This window comes from Canis lupus, chromosome 5 (genome assembly GCF_003254725.2).
Source record: "Canis lupus dingo isolate Sandy chromosome 5, ASM325472v2, whole genome shotgun sequence".
Taxonomy (NCBI): Eukaryota; Metazoa; Chordata; class Mammalia; order Carnivora; family Canidae; genus Canis; species Canis lupus.
Genome location: NC_064247.1, coordinates 65,833,766 through 65,849,636, shown reverse-complemented (window position 1 = coordinate 65,849,636; position 15,871 = coordinate 65,833,766). Strand labels below are relative to the sequence as shown.

The 15,871-nt window shown below is 51.0% G+C and overlaps 1 protein-coding gene across 2 annotated transcripts in view; it reads right to left on the bottom strand.

Moving 5' to 3' along the window:
* Window positions 1-15,871, bottom strand: part of FBXO31 (F-box protein 31) — a 44,353-nt gene that overhangs the window by 17,886 nt on the left and 10,596 nt on the right. Inside the window, exons 2-4 of one of the 2 annotated variants that reach the window (XM_025427053.3) lie at window positions 13,202-13,273; window positions 10,257-10,343; window positions 3,726-3,802 (exon numbers count right to left, since the gene is read on the bottom strand). In XM_025427053.3, coding sequence (XP_025282838.1) covers window positions 3,726-3,802; window positions 10,257-10,343; window positions 13,202-13,273 — 236 coding nt within the window. The remainder of the gene's footprint in view (window positions 1-3,725; window positions 3,803-10,256; window positions 10,344-13,201; window positions 13,274-15,871) is intronic. The other variant, XM_025427054.3, reaches the window with a different exon arrangement.

Below are 15,871 nucleotides of genomic sequence, written 5' to 3'. Positions count from 1 at the left end.
CTGGGTGCCTGCGGCTCGCTCCAGCTCACCCACTTCTGCAGCGAGCCAACCTGACGAGGCTGAGCTGGCACTGGTCTGCCATCTCCCCCTAATTATCCTCTTTCAGAAGCTGCAAAAAAAAAAAAAATTTTTTTTTTTTACTCTATTAGTCATTGCCAGTAAGAAAAACAATTATCACTCTCCCTGCCTAAAGCATGGAAAGCAAAGCAGTCTGCCCACGCTGGGAGCAGTCTGGTTTGCCCTGCAAGAAACCTTTTAAATGCAAGGCTTTCCCCAGTGACGTTAAACATAAATACAAAGCGTGTTTCTTAATGGATGTTTCCACTGAATCATAAAGAATACGAAGCACTATTTATCTCTGTCCAAAACCCCACCTGGTGAGCGAAATACAGAGTGACAGAGCACCCAGAGCCTCCAAGTGGCCCATGTGAGGCAAGTTTTCAAGAGCCCACCCTGAGGCCATCCAGAGGCCCCAACATGCCATTTGTTAGATGCGCTTGTGAATGAGGCATGGACTCAGGCTTCCAGCCTACCACAGCTATATGCAACCAGAGGGAAGCAAGATCAGAACACCAGGGCTCCCTGAAGGCATCAGACTCCATTCACGCTACAGCAGCAGCTGCAGCAACATGGGGGCTAGACACCTGGACACCCCCAGTCCCAGGGCTTCTGCTCAGAGAGCACACAGCAAGCTCGAGGAGTAAGGAAGAGCCACACTACAGAGACCCAGAAAAGTGACACATCCTATGATACAGACGCCCGTAAAGCACTAAAAATGAGCAGCTACATTTCAAAACATGACAGGCAAGCAACTGAGCAGCATATAAAAATGAGACTGCAAGACTTTCCGCCTGCCTTGGACCCAGGGTCTTAGACCGAGCAGCCCTGCTGCTAACACCAGCTGTGAAGTCTGCACACATCACAGTTTAAGTGCTGCCTGAAGACACCAGGGAGCACACACAGTGGCCCCAAAACAAGGACCATGAGCCTGAAAAGAAGGGACAGGCTTGAGATGAGCCGAAGGGTACAGAGCATCCCACCCCTTTGCCCCAGGTCCCTGACTGCTGGTGGCTGGGCAGAGGGGCAGTGGGGCGCTGGAGTCCCCAGGGCTGCCACAGAGACCAGGGGTATAGGCCAGGATCCCAAAGAAGCGGGGAACACAATGTATACAGCTCAGCCCTTGAGACATCTTCTGGATCCTAACCCATGAGGGGTTACAGATAGAGAAGCCAACCAGCCATGAGAGTCATCAGCGGTGTCCCTTCCCTGATAGGGGAAATGCAGGCTCTGGAGAGCAGGAGGTGCCCAGGCTGTGGATGGGGACACCCTGTGGATGGGGCCACCAGGAATGAGATCAGCGCTCATTACACCTGGTCAGAGCAAGGCACTCTGTGACCCCAGGCCACAGAATAGGCACCTTCCTGGGGGCAGCATCCATGGCCAGATGTGCAGGCACCCTGGCAGCCCTACTGCCATGCCTGAAAATCCAGAGGAAAAAGGGAGACTGTAAACTGAACTGGAGGTCACAGACTCTAAAGGAACTTTGACTAATATTCAAGACAACCCAATACAAAGGAAAGCATCATCAAAAAAAGAACAAAAAAATGAAGCCAGACTTACATCCTGGCCATCGTGGAGTAACGGGGACTGCTGTGAACACGAAAGTGACCCCGGACAGCAGGCCATGCAAGGCTGGGACCCCACAGAAGAGAAGAGGCGACCCTGCCAGAGGCACCTTCTAGACCAAGGCTCAGACGGGGTCACGTGGAACTGGCAGTTCTGACCAGAGGGAACAGAGATCAGGGTCCCAGGTGGCTGGTGAGGCTGGAGCATGAGGGTCAAAGTCCCAGAAAGGAGGGAGCTGTGCGAAGACAGAGCCCCAGGACCTGCTGAGGGGCCCAAGGCTGGCTGAGCAGCATGAGGGTCAATCCAGCTCCATGAAGCCAAGGATGGGGGTCCTTAGAGAACTCCTGGGAGGGTATAGAGGGGGGACCCCCAACACTAGGAACTTAAGACACAGAGCCATAGCACATCCCTACAAGACCTGGTGGTTGAGGACCATCTGACCAGCTTGACCTCATCTGAGGAAGAGAATTATCCAGCTGATAACTCCTTAACAACGTCTACCACTGCGGGAAAGAATAGGCAGCGAGAGCAACCAGAAACTCTGCTCTCAGTAGCAGCCTGGCAGGGAGGGCCCCTCATGGGACTGCAGTCAGGCTACTGTCAGCACAGAGCGCTTGCCTCCAAAGCAGCCCCTGCTCCCGCCGGGCAGGCTGTCCCCTCTGGTCCTCTTCTGCTGGCCCTGACCCCCCTTGTTCCCGGTACTCAGCTCATCAGCCCTTCTTGCCTTCGGTGAGCCTGATATTCAGAAGGCGGAGGGCAGTGCTTCTGGGGCTCAACCCTCAGGGTCAGTCTGCCTGTGATTGGATCCAGGCTGTGTATTTTTGGCAGGAGATCCAGAGAGGTGGGGCTGTGTCAGAGTCCCACTGCTGGTTAGTTAACATGGATCACCAGGATGGGCGCTGCTGGCCCCATCTCTCCCCAGGAAAGGCCCCTTTTCCTTCCCTGTCATCTGGATCGCTAAATAACAACCTCCAAGGAAGTCCACATCCTCTCTGGAACCTATGAGCATCACCACTGTCCATGGCAAAAAGAGGGTTTTACAGATGTGAAGGAGAAGCTCTTCAGAGGCTTCTGGGTCACCCAGACAGGCCCTAAACGCCATCACCTGCACCCCCGTAACAGGGAGGCAGACAGGTCTGAGACACAGGAGGGGAGAGCAGAGGAGGACGGAGGCAGAGGCAGGAGGAGGGAGACCACAGCAGAGGGCCGCCTGAACCCCACAGCTGCTAGAGGCAGAAGGATGCTCCCCTAGAGTCTTCAGAGGGAGAGCAGTAGCCCTGCAACCTTGATCTCAGCCCAGGAATGCCGACTGGGGACGTCAGGCTTCCAGAAGAGTGACAGAATACGTTTCTGCTGCTTTAGGCCACCTGGTATGTGGTCATTGGAATGTCGGCCCCTGGAAGCTAAGACAGTGAGTGTATGGGCTCTGTGGGGAGATGCTTCCAGATGGTAGAAACACGGTTTCCCACAAAGTGCCCACTGCTGTTTCTCCCACCCATCCGGGATGCTAACCTGACACCAGTATTATTGTGGTAGGTAAGAAAATATTTAAAACCAGGGCCTCACAGCCCCACTTTCTGACTTTGCTCTGAGGCTCCTGGTCCCGAGGCCAGGGTGCCTACTGTGTAACTCACTCTGACACAGCATGTCAGCATGCCTCCCTGGCTGCTAGATAGATCTTACTCATAAGGTAAGCACTCATAAGCATTTGTGGAACAAAACAAGGCACACAGAGCGAGTCACAGCTGGGGTGTGCCTTGGGGCTCAGTGATGGGTCACCTGCTCCGATACCCCATGCGGCCCCGAGGGCCAGAGGGCCAGCATCCGAGGCTCCCAGGGCTCCTCATTTAGAACAATAAACCAGTGCACACCCCAAAACTAGAGTGTCCTGTGGGCGTGCACAAGGGCCTGAGGTGTCCAGGGAGCAGGGACCAGGATACAGGAGGAAAGACGCCCTTGTGCCAACTGGAGGTTCCTAACCACAAAGTCCAAGGATGCAATGAGAAGGCTAAGAACCAATTACAGAACAGCATGTGGCCCCTAATGATTGCCATGCCATCACATAGGCGACAGTGGGCTTGCCGCACTCCCAGACTTACCACCACATTCAACAATCCTCCGTAGGGCCCGATGTCCGGCTGCCACAATCCCAGAATGTGTCTGTATCGATGAAGCACTACAGGGAGACAGAGAAAAAAGAGAGGACTTGACACTGAAGGCAGCCAGTCTGCACTTCACAGGAACCCAGGGAGAGGATGAGACACGGAGCAGGGAACTGTGCACAAGGGACTCCTGGAGGCCGGGAACATAGCCTTGAACAGAAAAGTGGATTTCAGCAGATCTTTAAAAGTTTCTAAAGAATTCTAAGAAGGAAAATGTCCTTGAGAACCATAACAAAACAGATAACCAGGCTGCTTTGAAACCCAGCCCCTAAGTGATCAGTGCCAAAGACACTGTCTTGAAAAACAGAATGAGCACCCTTGTAAAGTAGTGAGCCCCCCATCAGTGATGGAATCAATGATTGAGACAGGTCCTTCCTAGGAATAAGGCAGACAGGGCCTAGATTCTTCTAATGCTGGGATACTGGCATCTGTATGTGACGTGTGTCTATAAAGCAACTGGACCAAAAACCACCACTATAGTGAAAGGCTTGCTCTACTGGGCACACAAACCCAACAGTCCTGTGCCAGTGACAGTACCACCTGTGACCTATGACAACACATTCAGTCAAATGTTATTCTTGGTGTATCTGTGAAGATGTTTCAGATTAAGATTAGTACTTAAGTCAGTGCAATGAGTAAAGCTGACTGCCCTCCCTAATGCGGTGGGCCTTATCCAATCAGTTGACAGCCTGGAAAGAAAAGGCTTTTCCACAAACAAGGAAAGTCTGCCTGTGTGAATTTCAACATCAGTCTTCTTTAACTTGGAACTTGAAACAGAAAGCAGCCCCTGGCTGCTTCCATGGCGTTGAGCCAGCCAGATTTCAGACTCTAATGACACCCTCAGCTCCCCTGGGTCCCCAGCTTACTGACAGCAGATCTTGGGACTTTTTAGTCTATATTAACTGTGGGATCCAATTCCTTACAATAAATTTATCTAAAGAAGCTGGCTCTGTTTGTCTGGCGAACCCTGGCAAATACATAGCAGGAGCCAGGGATGGGCCTGAGCACTGGAACTGCAGGATTATGCCATTCTGTGGGAAGGAAGCCCCAGCCAGCAGGGCCAAGTGGACACCGGAGACGGGACAGCGGCTACCAGGTCACCACTGGCTTTAGGGTACAGGGAATAGGATGCTGAGGCCAGAAGTAGGCCAGGCCTTTGAAGTATGCAGACAGCTGGCCGGCAAATACTGCCACCTGAGGTTTCAGCCTAGGCACACAGGTTTCCAGATGAGCGTGTACTGTCTCCAACCGCCTGCCGTGCATCCTGTGTGAATCTGATTCGGTTTACAAGTGGCACAGCAGGCAATCTGGTTATCTTACGGTCATACGCTGATAGGTTTTGTGATTAATAAACAAGCAAAAAAAAAAAGGGGGGGCAGATCAGAAACCATAAGCAAATAGTGAACTCCAGACAGTGACAAGTACACTCAAGGATTTAGAGGTAAAATAAGAGAGTATCTAGCACTTACTTCGAAATGTATCAAAAGGTGGAATGATAGAGACAGACGGATGGACAGCTGCATGATAATAAAGTGCTGCTGAGGGCTGTAGAATCTGGTGATGGTAAGTGGGTGTTCTATAATCCCCTCTATTTTTTTGGTAGGTTTTCAAAGATTCATGATAGAATATTGGAGAGTAAATAAATGGGCCCATTCAGCATGATGACCATCCCCTCTTGTCTCCTCCTCCCCTAGTCCCCAGCTTGACTGCTTAGCAATGGTCTGGTTCTTTCCAAATCCATCTACCATCTTGGAGACCCTGGATGTTCAAAGAACATGAAAGACTCTTGGCAATTTTGAAGGGAGAGTTCCCTGTTTTGCTTTAAAAGCTACAGCTCTTTAAGGGTATCTGGGTGGCTCAGTTGGTTAGGCATTTGCCTTTGGCTCAGGTCATCATCTCAGGTCCTGGGATCCAGCCTTAAGTTGGGCTCCCTGCTCAGTGGGGAGCCTGCTTCTCCCTCTTCCTCTGACCCTCCCCATGCTTATGCTCTAATAGGTGATAAAAACTACAGCTTTTTTTTTTTTTAAGATGTATTTATTCATGAGAGACACACAAGAGAGGCAGAGACACAGGCAGAGTGAGAAGCAGGCTCCATGCAGGGAGCCCGACATGGGACTCCAGGATCACGCCCTCTGTCGAAGGCAGGCACTGAACTGCTGAGCTGCCCAGGCATCCCCTCCCCCTTTTTTTTTAAAGATTTTATTTATTTATTCATGAGAAACACAGAAAGAGAGAGAGAGAGAGAGAGGCAGAGACACAGGCAGAGGGAGAAGCAGGCTCCATGCAGGGAGCCCGACGTGGGACTTGATCCTGGGTCTCCAGGATCACACCCTGAGCCAAAGGCAGGCGCTAAACCGCTAAGCCACCAGGGATCCCCAACCTACAGCTCTTTGAAATAAAAACACCACCTCCCAGATGTCTGCTTAGAGTGGCAGGGTCTCTGGATGTATAAGTTCTGCACGTGTTAGAAAAATCACTGTGCCCCTCATGACTCTTGCTGACACAACACTGGCTCACTCAGCCTGAGACCACCCTCCAGACCGTCCAAGAGAGAATCAGAGACCAGCACTGCCCACCAGGCTATGAGCAGGCAACCTCTGCACTAACCTCTGGGCAGGACAAGCCATTTCCTAATGCAAACGTACAGTCTGTGTTTTAGGAGATATACTTTAAAAAATACAACCATCTAGAATCAAGTCCAGCTTGAGCCCAGGGTGCCTCCAGACTTAAAGTGTCCACCTGAGTCACACACAAACACTCTGGGTGTCCACACCGGGAGAGGGGCCACATTTGGAGTCATCTGCTAATGCCTGGAGCCCTGCTGGGAAGGCCAGCCTCTTAGCAATACACGGAGTGTGCACGTGTTCATGCACTTTCCCTCATGCTCCCAGGAACCCTCAACCTGCCCCTGCACAGTCAGAGGACGAGCCTGGGATGAGATGTCCTGGTGCAAGGCACTCCCCAGACCCAAAGGGGCATCTCACCTGCAGGAAGACCCCCAGCTCACACAGAGCCTCCCCACAATGCTTCCAAACAGCCGCTGACCATGGGTCAGGAGAGAACAGGATCAGGTTACAATCTGGGCAGGGGGCCTGAGATGGGGGGGAGGTGACTGCTTCAGACCCTTTGGGTGCTTTACTGTCATATTAGGACACGGTAGAGCTTCAGTTCACATGCAGAAAGAGCCTCAACACGAGGGAATTCCATTACTCGTGAAAACCAAGAAAATGCTGCTGCTCCAGCCCCACAAAGCAGGACTCAGGTTTTTGTTTTTTTTGTTGTTGTTGTTGTTCCCAAGGTCAATGTGGCCATCTTCAGAAAAAAACATAAGAAACCGTCCCCTGTTCCGCAAAATGGGAAACAATCTAAGCTGGCTAAGGGACCTCTCCACCCAAGCACTAACGGGAAGACACCCTGTCCTCATCAGTGCCAGCGATTCTCATCTGCTAACAGGAAGGCCACTCAAGAAGGCAAGCGGGAAACTCCTGGCACGAGACAACACTAAACCCAAAAGATATGACTGTCCTGGGCGCAGCAGGGGGCTGGGAGCCGACTCTCTGCCGCACTGTCGCTGTTGCACACAGCTGCCGTGGCCTCACATGGGACAGCTGGCTCTCCACCAGCACGGCCATTGGGCGTTCCTAGACCACCACTCCTGACACAGCAGAGTAGGGGTTCCAGGTGGGGGTGCTCCCATATGTCCCTCCTGTCCAAAGCATTATCATAAAGGCAACTAATGTATCTCCTGTCACTTGCTAGTAGCTTCTGGTAAATTAAAACAAAATCGGAGGAGGAAACATGCCCAAACTCATATCGTAAGGCCAGAATGACCCTGATACAAGAGGGCCACAGAGGAAAGAGAATGACAGGCCAATATCCCTGATGAATGGGATGCAGAAATCTTCAACAAAACACAAGCAGATCACACTCAACAGTACATTAAAAGGATCACTAACCATAATCAAATGCAATTTATCTCAGGGATAAATAAATGGTTCAATGTCCCACAAATCAATGTGGTAACACCACATTAACAAAAAAACAGATAAAAATCCTGTATCTTCTCAGTAGATGAAGAGCATTGGATAAAATTCAACATCTACTCATGATTAAAAACTCTTAACAAAGTGGGTCAAAAGAGGAAACATACCTCAACATAATAAAGGCCATATATGAGAAACCCCCAGCTAACACCATACTCGACAGAGAAAAGCTAAGAGCTTTCCTCTCCTAAGGCCAGGAAAAAGGCAGGGATGCCCATTCTCATCACTTGTATTTAACATAGCACTGGAGGTTGTAGCCTCAATGACCAGGCAAGAAAAAGAAGTAACAGGCATTCAAACTGGAAATGAACAAGTACAGCTGTCACTGCCTGCAGATGACTTGATACTGTATGTAGAAAACCCCAAAGACTTCATCAAAAACCCACCAAACTAATAAAGGAACAGTGTCAAGGTGCAGGACACAGAATCTACATTCAGACCAAGAGGAGAAAGAACATTGCACAGGCTCTAAGAATTCAGCCAGGTGATGGGCAGGCTGCCGCCCTCTCTCAAAGGCACTTCCTGCTGGAGCCGCCTGCGCTCTCGAGGAGGAGCACCTTCCTGTTGCTATACTTGCCAGTGGTCTCCCCCTTCCTGAGGATGCCCCGTGTGCTCTTGGCAGACTGCACTCTGGAGGAGCCTTCCCGTCAGGCTCTACCTGTGCAGCCAGATGCCCTGTCATCCATGCCCAAATGTTCAAAGTCGCCTACCCATCTCCTCCCCAAGGGTGCACGATGTTCCATCAAACTTCTATATCTACTAGAGCCATCTGGAGCACCGTCAGAATTCTAGGGGGGATCCTTAAAACCCAGAGCCCTGTGGTTACACAGTCACAATCAATTCGCACACAAACACGTTAGCTATGTTGTGAACACAGTGCATCCCCGCAATGCTCCTAATGCCCTACATGGGACTTCCAAGAGTATCAGGCAACATGTGGCCTGATAGAATAAGCAAAAGTGATACAGCAAAAGCAGCTCATGTGGGACCACAAAGCTCCTCAAAGGTTATCCTAGGTAGGCTGACTTGCCTCTCCCCGGAGACAGTGTCTACACTCGGTCAATAGAGACCACAGAAACCAGGGTACCAGTAAACATGGGGTCTCAAGAGCTCCAGGAAAGGACAAGTGGATAAGGGAGACAAAAACAGTGTCAGGTCCCAAGGTCCTCACAAGCCAGCCGTCACAGTGGACATTTCTGGGAGGTTGGGCTGGATGAGGCACTGTTGCTCACTGACTGTTAAGTGGGAGGGTGGGTGTAGGTTAATCTATGACAAAATATGCTAGAGGCGACCTCAGAGAGGGTTCAGAAAGAACCCAATTCATGCCTCAGACTCCAGACCTGACCCATCCGACCCCCTTGACAGCCCAGCCAGCTCCTTACACCTGCTTTTATACACTGACAAGCGCCGTTGTTACTGGTCTCCATTTAAGCAGACGGGCTCTGGGCCTGATGATACGGAAAGAGGTGAGTGTTCTCAGGAGCTATGCACAGTTGTTGCACACACTCCAAAGCACGCTAACTAGGTCCAGGCATCTTTGTACTGGTGCCAGGATGGTATCCGAGCACCACAAGACCAGCAAGCACACTTCAGCTAAATGTCCACAATCTGACAGGAGTTAGAAGAGATCCTGTAAGCAACTCTATTTCCTCTGCTCCCATAGGTTTTGTTAGAAATTGTGCATCTAAGACTCAGGAGCGGGTCTGCTCCTGAGGGTGGAGGGTTCAGAAGGGTATGAGCAATAGCAGGGAACAGTGTGCTTCTAGGAACATAAAAACGTCCTTTAGTGTTAACAGACACATGTGATGTCTTCTTGACAACAGACACTCACTTTCCACCTGAGCTCAACCTAACAGAGCTAAGACTTGTATAATACAGTTCAGGGAAATTTCCAGACTCAAGAAATGCCAATCAAGAGGGGAATCAGATTATTTGCCAATCAGCAAATAATCAATTGCTTCTACTCACTCCTGCCCAGTGTTGAGTATCCTGTATAACATTTTTTAATTCACATATGCTATTATAATGTGATGAACTAATGAAATCTAGAAGCAAACCACTTACATTTAATTTTGGAGCAGAAGTGCTTTAAAGTTTCTACCCTGTCCTCTCCCCTCAGCCTCAATGAACGATAAGTATTAAAATGTCATCAACAGAGTGGTCTTGTTGGTACTATCCAAAAACCCCAAAGCTTCTGTGCAATCCCAGCCCATGTGTGTAGCCGACCCAGGGCCACAGCTCAGGTGTGGCCTCAGCTGTGGCTGAGCCACAGAGAACAACAAAGGTAAGAAAACAGCAAAAGCCAAGGAGGGCAGCTTGCTCTTCACACCCAAGCAGTCCTTGTGCCCGGAGTTAGAGGTCCCTCTCCATGCAGCTTCTCGGCCGTGCTCACCCGCAAAAGCCAAAGCCAGCAGGAGGTACGTACGGCAGGTGTAAACATCTCTGTACTCCATGTGCTCGTAATCGGGAAGAATTTTCATGAAACGTCCCGACTTCACGCGAGGGTTTATACCTGAACAGACACAGCAGGGAAAGGGTAAAGATGGCTCTGCTTCCAGGATGGTATGATCAGTTTCCATGACTTAACACCCTCCCTCACTGACAATGGACATTTCCCATTACATATGCAGCCCCCAAAACCTCAGGATGCAAGTATTTGCCAGGGATGGCCTGTCTTCGTTAACCAATGGAGCCACACCAGAAACTCATAATGGCGGGAAAGCTCAGGACCCTCCCTCTCGATGGCCACAGATCAAGGGAACAGATGGAGGTGGGAGACCCAAGGTTATGGCTGGGGGATATTTGGGGGACCATTTAGGGAACCCCTGTGCCTGACTGATCTCTCCCTTGTCTGGTCCACACCTGACGTTCTCCTTGATCATGTGCTGTCTGTGTGTGTTTTGTTTCTGATTAAGGGTGATGTTTGCCTGCCTCCTAACTCAGGCCTACTCACTTGAACCTATCTCTGCCAGGTACCAACCTTGATTTCTTTCCATCACCCATTCCAGAAGCTAAGCAATCTTCTCCTCGATAAGGCCTTCAGAGCAAATTCACGCGCGCACACACACACACACACACAGTTCCTGCATTGTGAACACAAAAACTGAAGCTGCCAATGACTGGGGTGGATTCAGCACTTCCAGACACTGAATAAGGTAATCATTACCTGAGTTTTGCAACCATTTCTAAGGGGTCAAGATATCTCCAAATGTTCTTGTGTATACCAGACGCATGTGTGAGCGTGTTCACCTCACCCTGGCCTCATCCCCTCTCCCTCACCCCACTCCAGCTCACCCCCAGCCACTGCCCACCTGCCTGCCCACCTGTGTTCTTCGGGACAGCATAACTGAGTTGAGTGAGCTTCATGGGGGCCTTAGTTCCCACATCTGCCCCCACACCCGGGAGGTATTGGCACCTGCCTTCTTCCAGATGCTGTCTTGAATGCTTACTCAACTCCTACATAGAGAACTGTGCCTTCAAACTATTTTCAGATGATATTGTCAAATGACCTAACAAATTCAAGCAGACCAATGATAAAAACTTGAATACTAGATACTTCTAGAAACCAGCTGACTGTCCAAAAAAGCCAGGATATCTGTTTCATGTCACACACAGAGACTGCTGTGGACAGAATGGGGTCCTGCCCCAGCACTAATGCTGATAGCCAGAGTTAGTCCCTCCAGTTCCACACTCTGGCTGGATTAAGATACTGAGCTCTGGGCAACCATAGAAGAACCAAGGGTGGAGCCAGGGCCATGTGGCACCCATAGAATGGAGGACAGGAGACAGGGGGCAGAACTAGCTTTCTGCTTCTGGAATCTGGGCTTTGCAAGGTTCAAAGCAGTATTGTTCCGGCTGCGGAGATGAGAAGACAGGAAGGAATAAGGCTTTCGGGATATATGACTGCTAGGGCCCCCTAAGACCCACGTCCCATGACACGTGTCTTTCTAGGCTGGTAGAAAGTGAAGCAGAAGCAAAAGAAGAAAGCCAAGTCTGAGTACCCACAGAGAAGGAGGAGCTGGCAGGTTGTCAGCAGTGGGGGCCAAGGCCAAGGATCAGGAGGGTGTGGGGGGTCAGAGGGCACAGCTGAGCTGTGCATGTCATGAGCACCCTGGCACCCCAGAGGAAGGTCCATGAAGAACCTCCAGCTTGCTGATGGAAAAGCTCCCCAATGTGAGCACAAATCCTAACTCAGAACACCAACCACCTCACAAACCCAAACTGCCACGGATCACAGTGTGGACAGAAGGAACTAACAGGATGACGACGACATCCGCCACATCCAAGGAGGAAGCACTGCCAGTGCCTCCCACCGAGCCAGCTCTACATGGAAGCTCCATGCTCCCCTGCAGCCATGTGAACGAGGGACATCTCAGAGGAGAACCTGAGTGACAGACCCGCTAAGAACGGGGACATGGAAAGGCAGCAGCCCATGCCCCCGACCCTGGAGGAACTTCCAGGGCTTCCACTGGCTGTCAGCAACCTGCGTCCTTCTGAGTCCTGAACCAGACATGTTTCGTGTAGACTGAGGTCTCAGCTCCCAGGTCTGAGCACCCTCAAAGGAGCACTACCGGCTCTGCTTTCAATGGAGAACATTTCCAAAGAATGTGAATCTACCAAGAATCTAGCAAGATGGATTTAAGATGAAACCTTAAGGCCCTTTTAAGAGCAATAAACAGTCTACTTTAGGCCAAAGAGAACTGGGTCACCGTCTTACTCCGCTCTTTGATCCCCAGCCCTGGGGAGCTAATATTGCCCAAGGCAGCCACTGAGGGATGAACCCACAAGCTTCTCCCTGCGGCTCAGTGCTGGGCCGCAGCTCCTGAGTGGTGTCAGGCTAACAGCGATCTTCACAGCCTCACTACAGGAAGTGGGGTCTGAAGACTCGACCCCACTTGGCAATAGGAGACTGCAGGGCAGACAGAGCCCCAGAAGGGGGACCTGGGGTGGGGCTGCAGGGAGGCAGGGTCTGAGGAAGCCAGCCCCGCTGGCCAAGGAAGCCTGCGGGAACGGCCAGACTTCTCAATGAAGCTGCTGTCCACGTGCCCAGAATCCAGACAAAGGGATGCCTCTGAAGCACCCCAGGGTTGTTTTCAATACAGCCACGTTTCTCAGATCTAATGGTCTTCAGCACCTAACAGAAGACACCATTACCTGTGAAAAAGAAAGACGAGACACCCCCAGAGACAAAGAAAAGGCCCCCCACCCTTAGTGCTGCAGCTACCAGCACTGTCCATAGTGCATCAGCTACAACACCGGGGATCTGAGGAGGGAACGAGGGCTGGGGGTCCCATTCTTTGAACTCCTATCATGGGTGCTCGTTCTGCCTTTGGAACAAAGGGGACCACGGATGGCAACAGGGTCACTTACGCTTGGCATAGACATCTCGACAAGACACGCCGGTGATGTCCAGCTTCCGCAGGTTCTCACAAACGCCATACTCTGCAACAAGAAACATTGTTGGAGATCAGAGTCAAAAAGTCACAAGACCACAGAAACAGACAGACCAACAGAAGGGAGGGAAGGAGGAGGGGAAGGAAGGTGCAAGCTGAAGTCTTGGCCCTGTCTTCCCAGGCAGAGTCTTTCCCTTGCTGGGGAGATTTTGTGGGACTTCCACATACCGTCAGCACCCGCACTCACCAGTAAAGCCATTATTCTATGTTTAGACCACATGTGACAAAACAACTATCTGCACTGTCTATTCTGATAAGCTCTAGAAACCTAATCGCACAAAACTACATTCAGACAATCCCCAGCTTATGAAGATGGCACAGCACAAACTCAGCAGTCCAGAAACATGTTTCCGTGGAAATGAGATCATTCTCGGTGTCAGAGTCCCATGAAGTCCCCCTGAACCTGCACTGGGGCTCACCATGCTACTCGTTCCATTAAACAAAAATACAGGCCCGTGATGGGAGACCAAGTGAAAGCCTGGAAGGAGGAGCTGCACACTCACGTCCCTCTGGCACCAGGGCCCCTAGACCCCAGCCAGCAACAGAAATCCTTGATACCCTCTCTGCCTCCCCATCCTCGCCTGGCTGACCGCACCATCCTGCTTCTTCCTCCCCATCCCTACCCCAACCCACTTTTCTAAGTGACCCACCGCAGCTTTCCAGTGGAAACCTCAGGTCCTAAGGGTTGGGTCCAGCAGGCTTTGCAAGGAAAGCATGTACTGAACTAACAACCACAAATCCAAGACTGCCAGCAGGCCAAGAGCTACAGTGATGTCACATGCCTGGTACCAACCTTTGCATGGGCCAGGCACCACTGCATTTGACCCTACTGGCAAGCCTGAGAGAGCTGCTACTGTCTTGTCTGTTTCGGTGAGGAGAAATCACAAAGAGAGGCCCGTAGCTTGCACAAAGGACCAGAGTTTGTGGTGCAGGACCCCCAGCTGAAGCCTAGATGGGGTGCCTTATTATGGTAGCACAGCCCTAGCATGGAGTGTGCTCAGCGCCCCCCTGCCCAGGCCCTCACACAATCCCCACCAGGACTCTCCCTGTGCTCCTCTGGGGTGCAGGTGTTCAGCTGGGGCTTCACAGGACAGCCACCTCTGTGATCAGCACTACACCTCCATTATAGGAAGGGGCGCCAAGGCTGGGCAAGGCTGGCATCTCGGCAGTCCACCTGAAACGTGTACTGATGAGGTATGGCCAACAGTGTCCGAGGGTGGTCCCTTCATCACGTCTCTCCTGATGGTGCCTAAATCCTCCCACGGTCTAGTCTGGTTTTTTTTTCAACAGAATGGATGGTATTAGCCCAAATGCTTCTGTGAACTGACAGGTTTCCCACAGTACACCAAGTAAAGCTCCAGAAGCACACAGAGGGGAGAAGGTATTTGGGGCGAGGCACCTGCTCAGCAATGTCTCTCCCGACAGGGCCTGCCTGGAGGACACCTGCTTTTCTCTTCCTCCTCTGCTGATGAACAGACATGAAGTTAAAGACTCCTAAGCCATAAAACATGGCCTTGCTCACTATTGGGCAGAAAAATAAAAAGTCTATGTTTTATCCTGCTGCCAAAAAGAATACGGACTCCATTGTGGAGGATAAGGCAAGTGGTAGGAACCTGTGAGGACAGATGGATAAAATATGCTGTCTGTGAATCTAGGGAAAGGACACAGCAACACCTGCCTGCAACACAAGTCTCAGCATCTGAGAGACCACCACTTATCAAAACCCCTACAGGACACCCCACGGACCAACTGAATGGGTCCCCTCCCCCCAAGTCAGAACACACTGAAGCAACTGGTCTACCCTGCTCTCACTAAGGGCTCTGTTCATATTCTCTATCTTCACCATCTCCTGCTGGCTCTGCGATGTCCATGACGGCCACGAGGCTTCTCCTGAAAGTCCCTGGTCAGCGGTCACGACTTTGTCTGGCTCTCTTTATTTTTTTTTAAAGATTTTATTTATTTATTCATGACAGACACAGAAAGAGGCAGAGACACAAGCAGAGGTAGAAGCAGGCTCCATGCAGGGAGCCTGACGCGGGACTTGATCCCGGGTCTCCAGGATCACACCTCAGGCTAAAGGCAGCGCTAAACTGCTGGGCCACTGGGGCTTCCCTGCCTGGCTCTCTTTAAAGACACTTTGGCTTTCTCTTGTGCAAACAATGCACTTCAAAATTGTTACTGCATAACAAGCTAGAGGCTTCAGTTTGTTTCCAGGTGGTTTTGAAAGGACAGCTCCCCTTCTCGATTCCAGCATGCTACTGCTGCAGGCGCTGACAGACAAGGAAGAAAGAGTCTCTTACTATCTCGTTGACAAAGTGCTGTGACAGTGGGGAAGAGGTCTTCTCCTCTGAACTGCACTTTTTTAATATGTGTGACTCTCAGTGCCAGTGGTCAAGTATGGGGCGCCTGAAAATGCATCCAGGCGTGCTCCTGAGGCTGATGCACCTGGAAGACCATAGCCAGGCCTTTGTGAGGCATTGGTATTGCTCCTTAGGCATTTCTCTGGGCCCAGGCTGCTGACCTGCCCTCTGATTTTTGTTATCAGAGTCCAATGCACACTCCAACCTGACAGTAACAATGCTTCTAA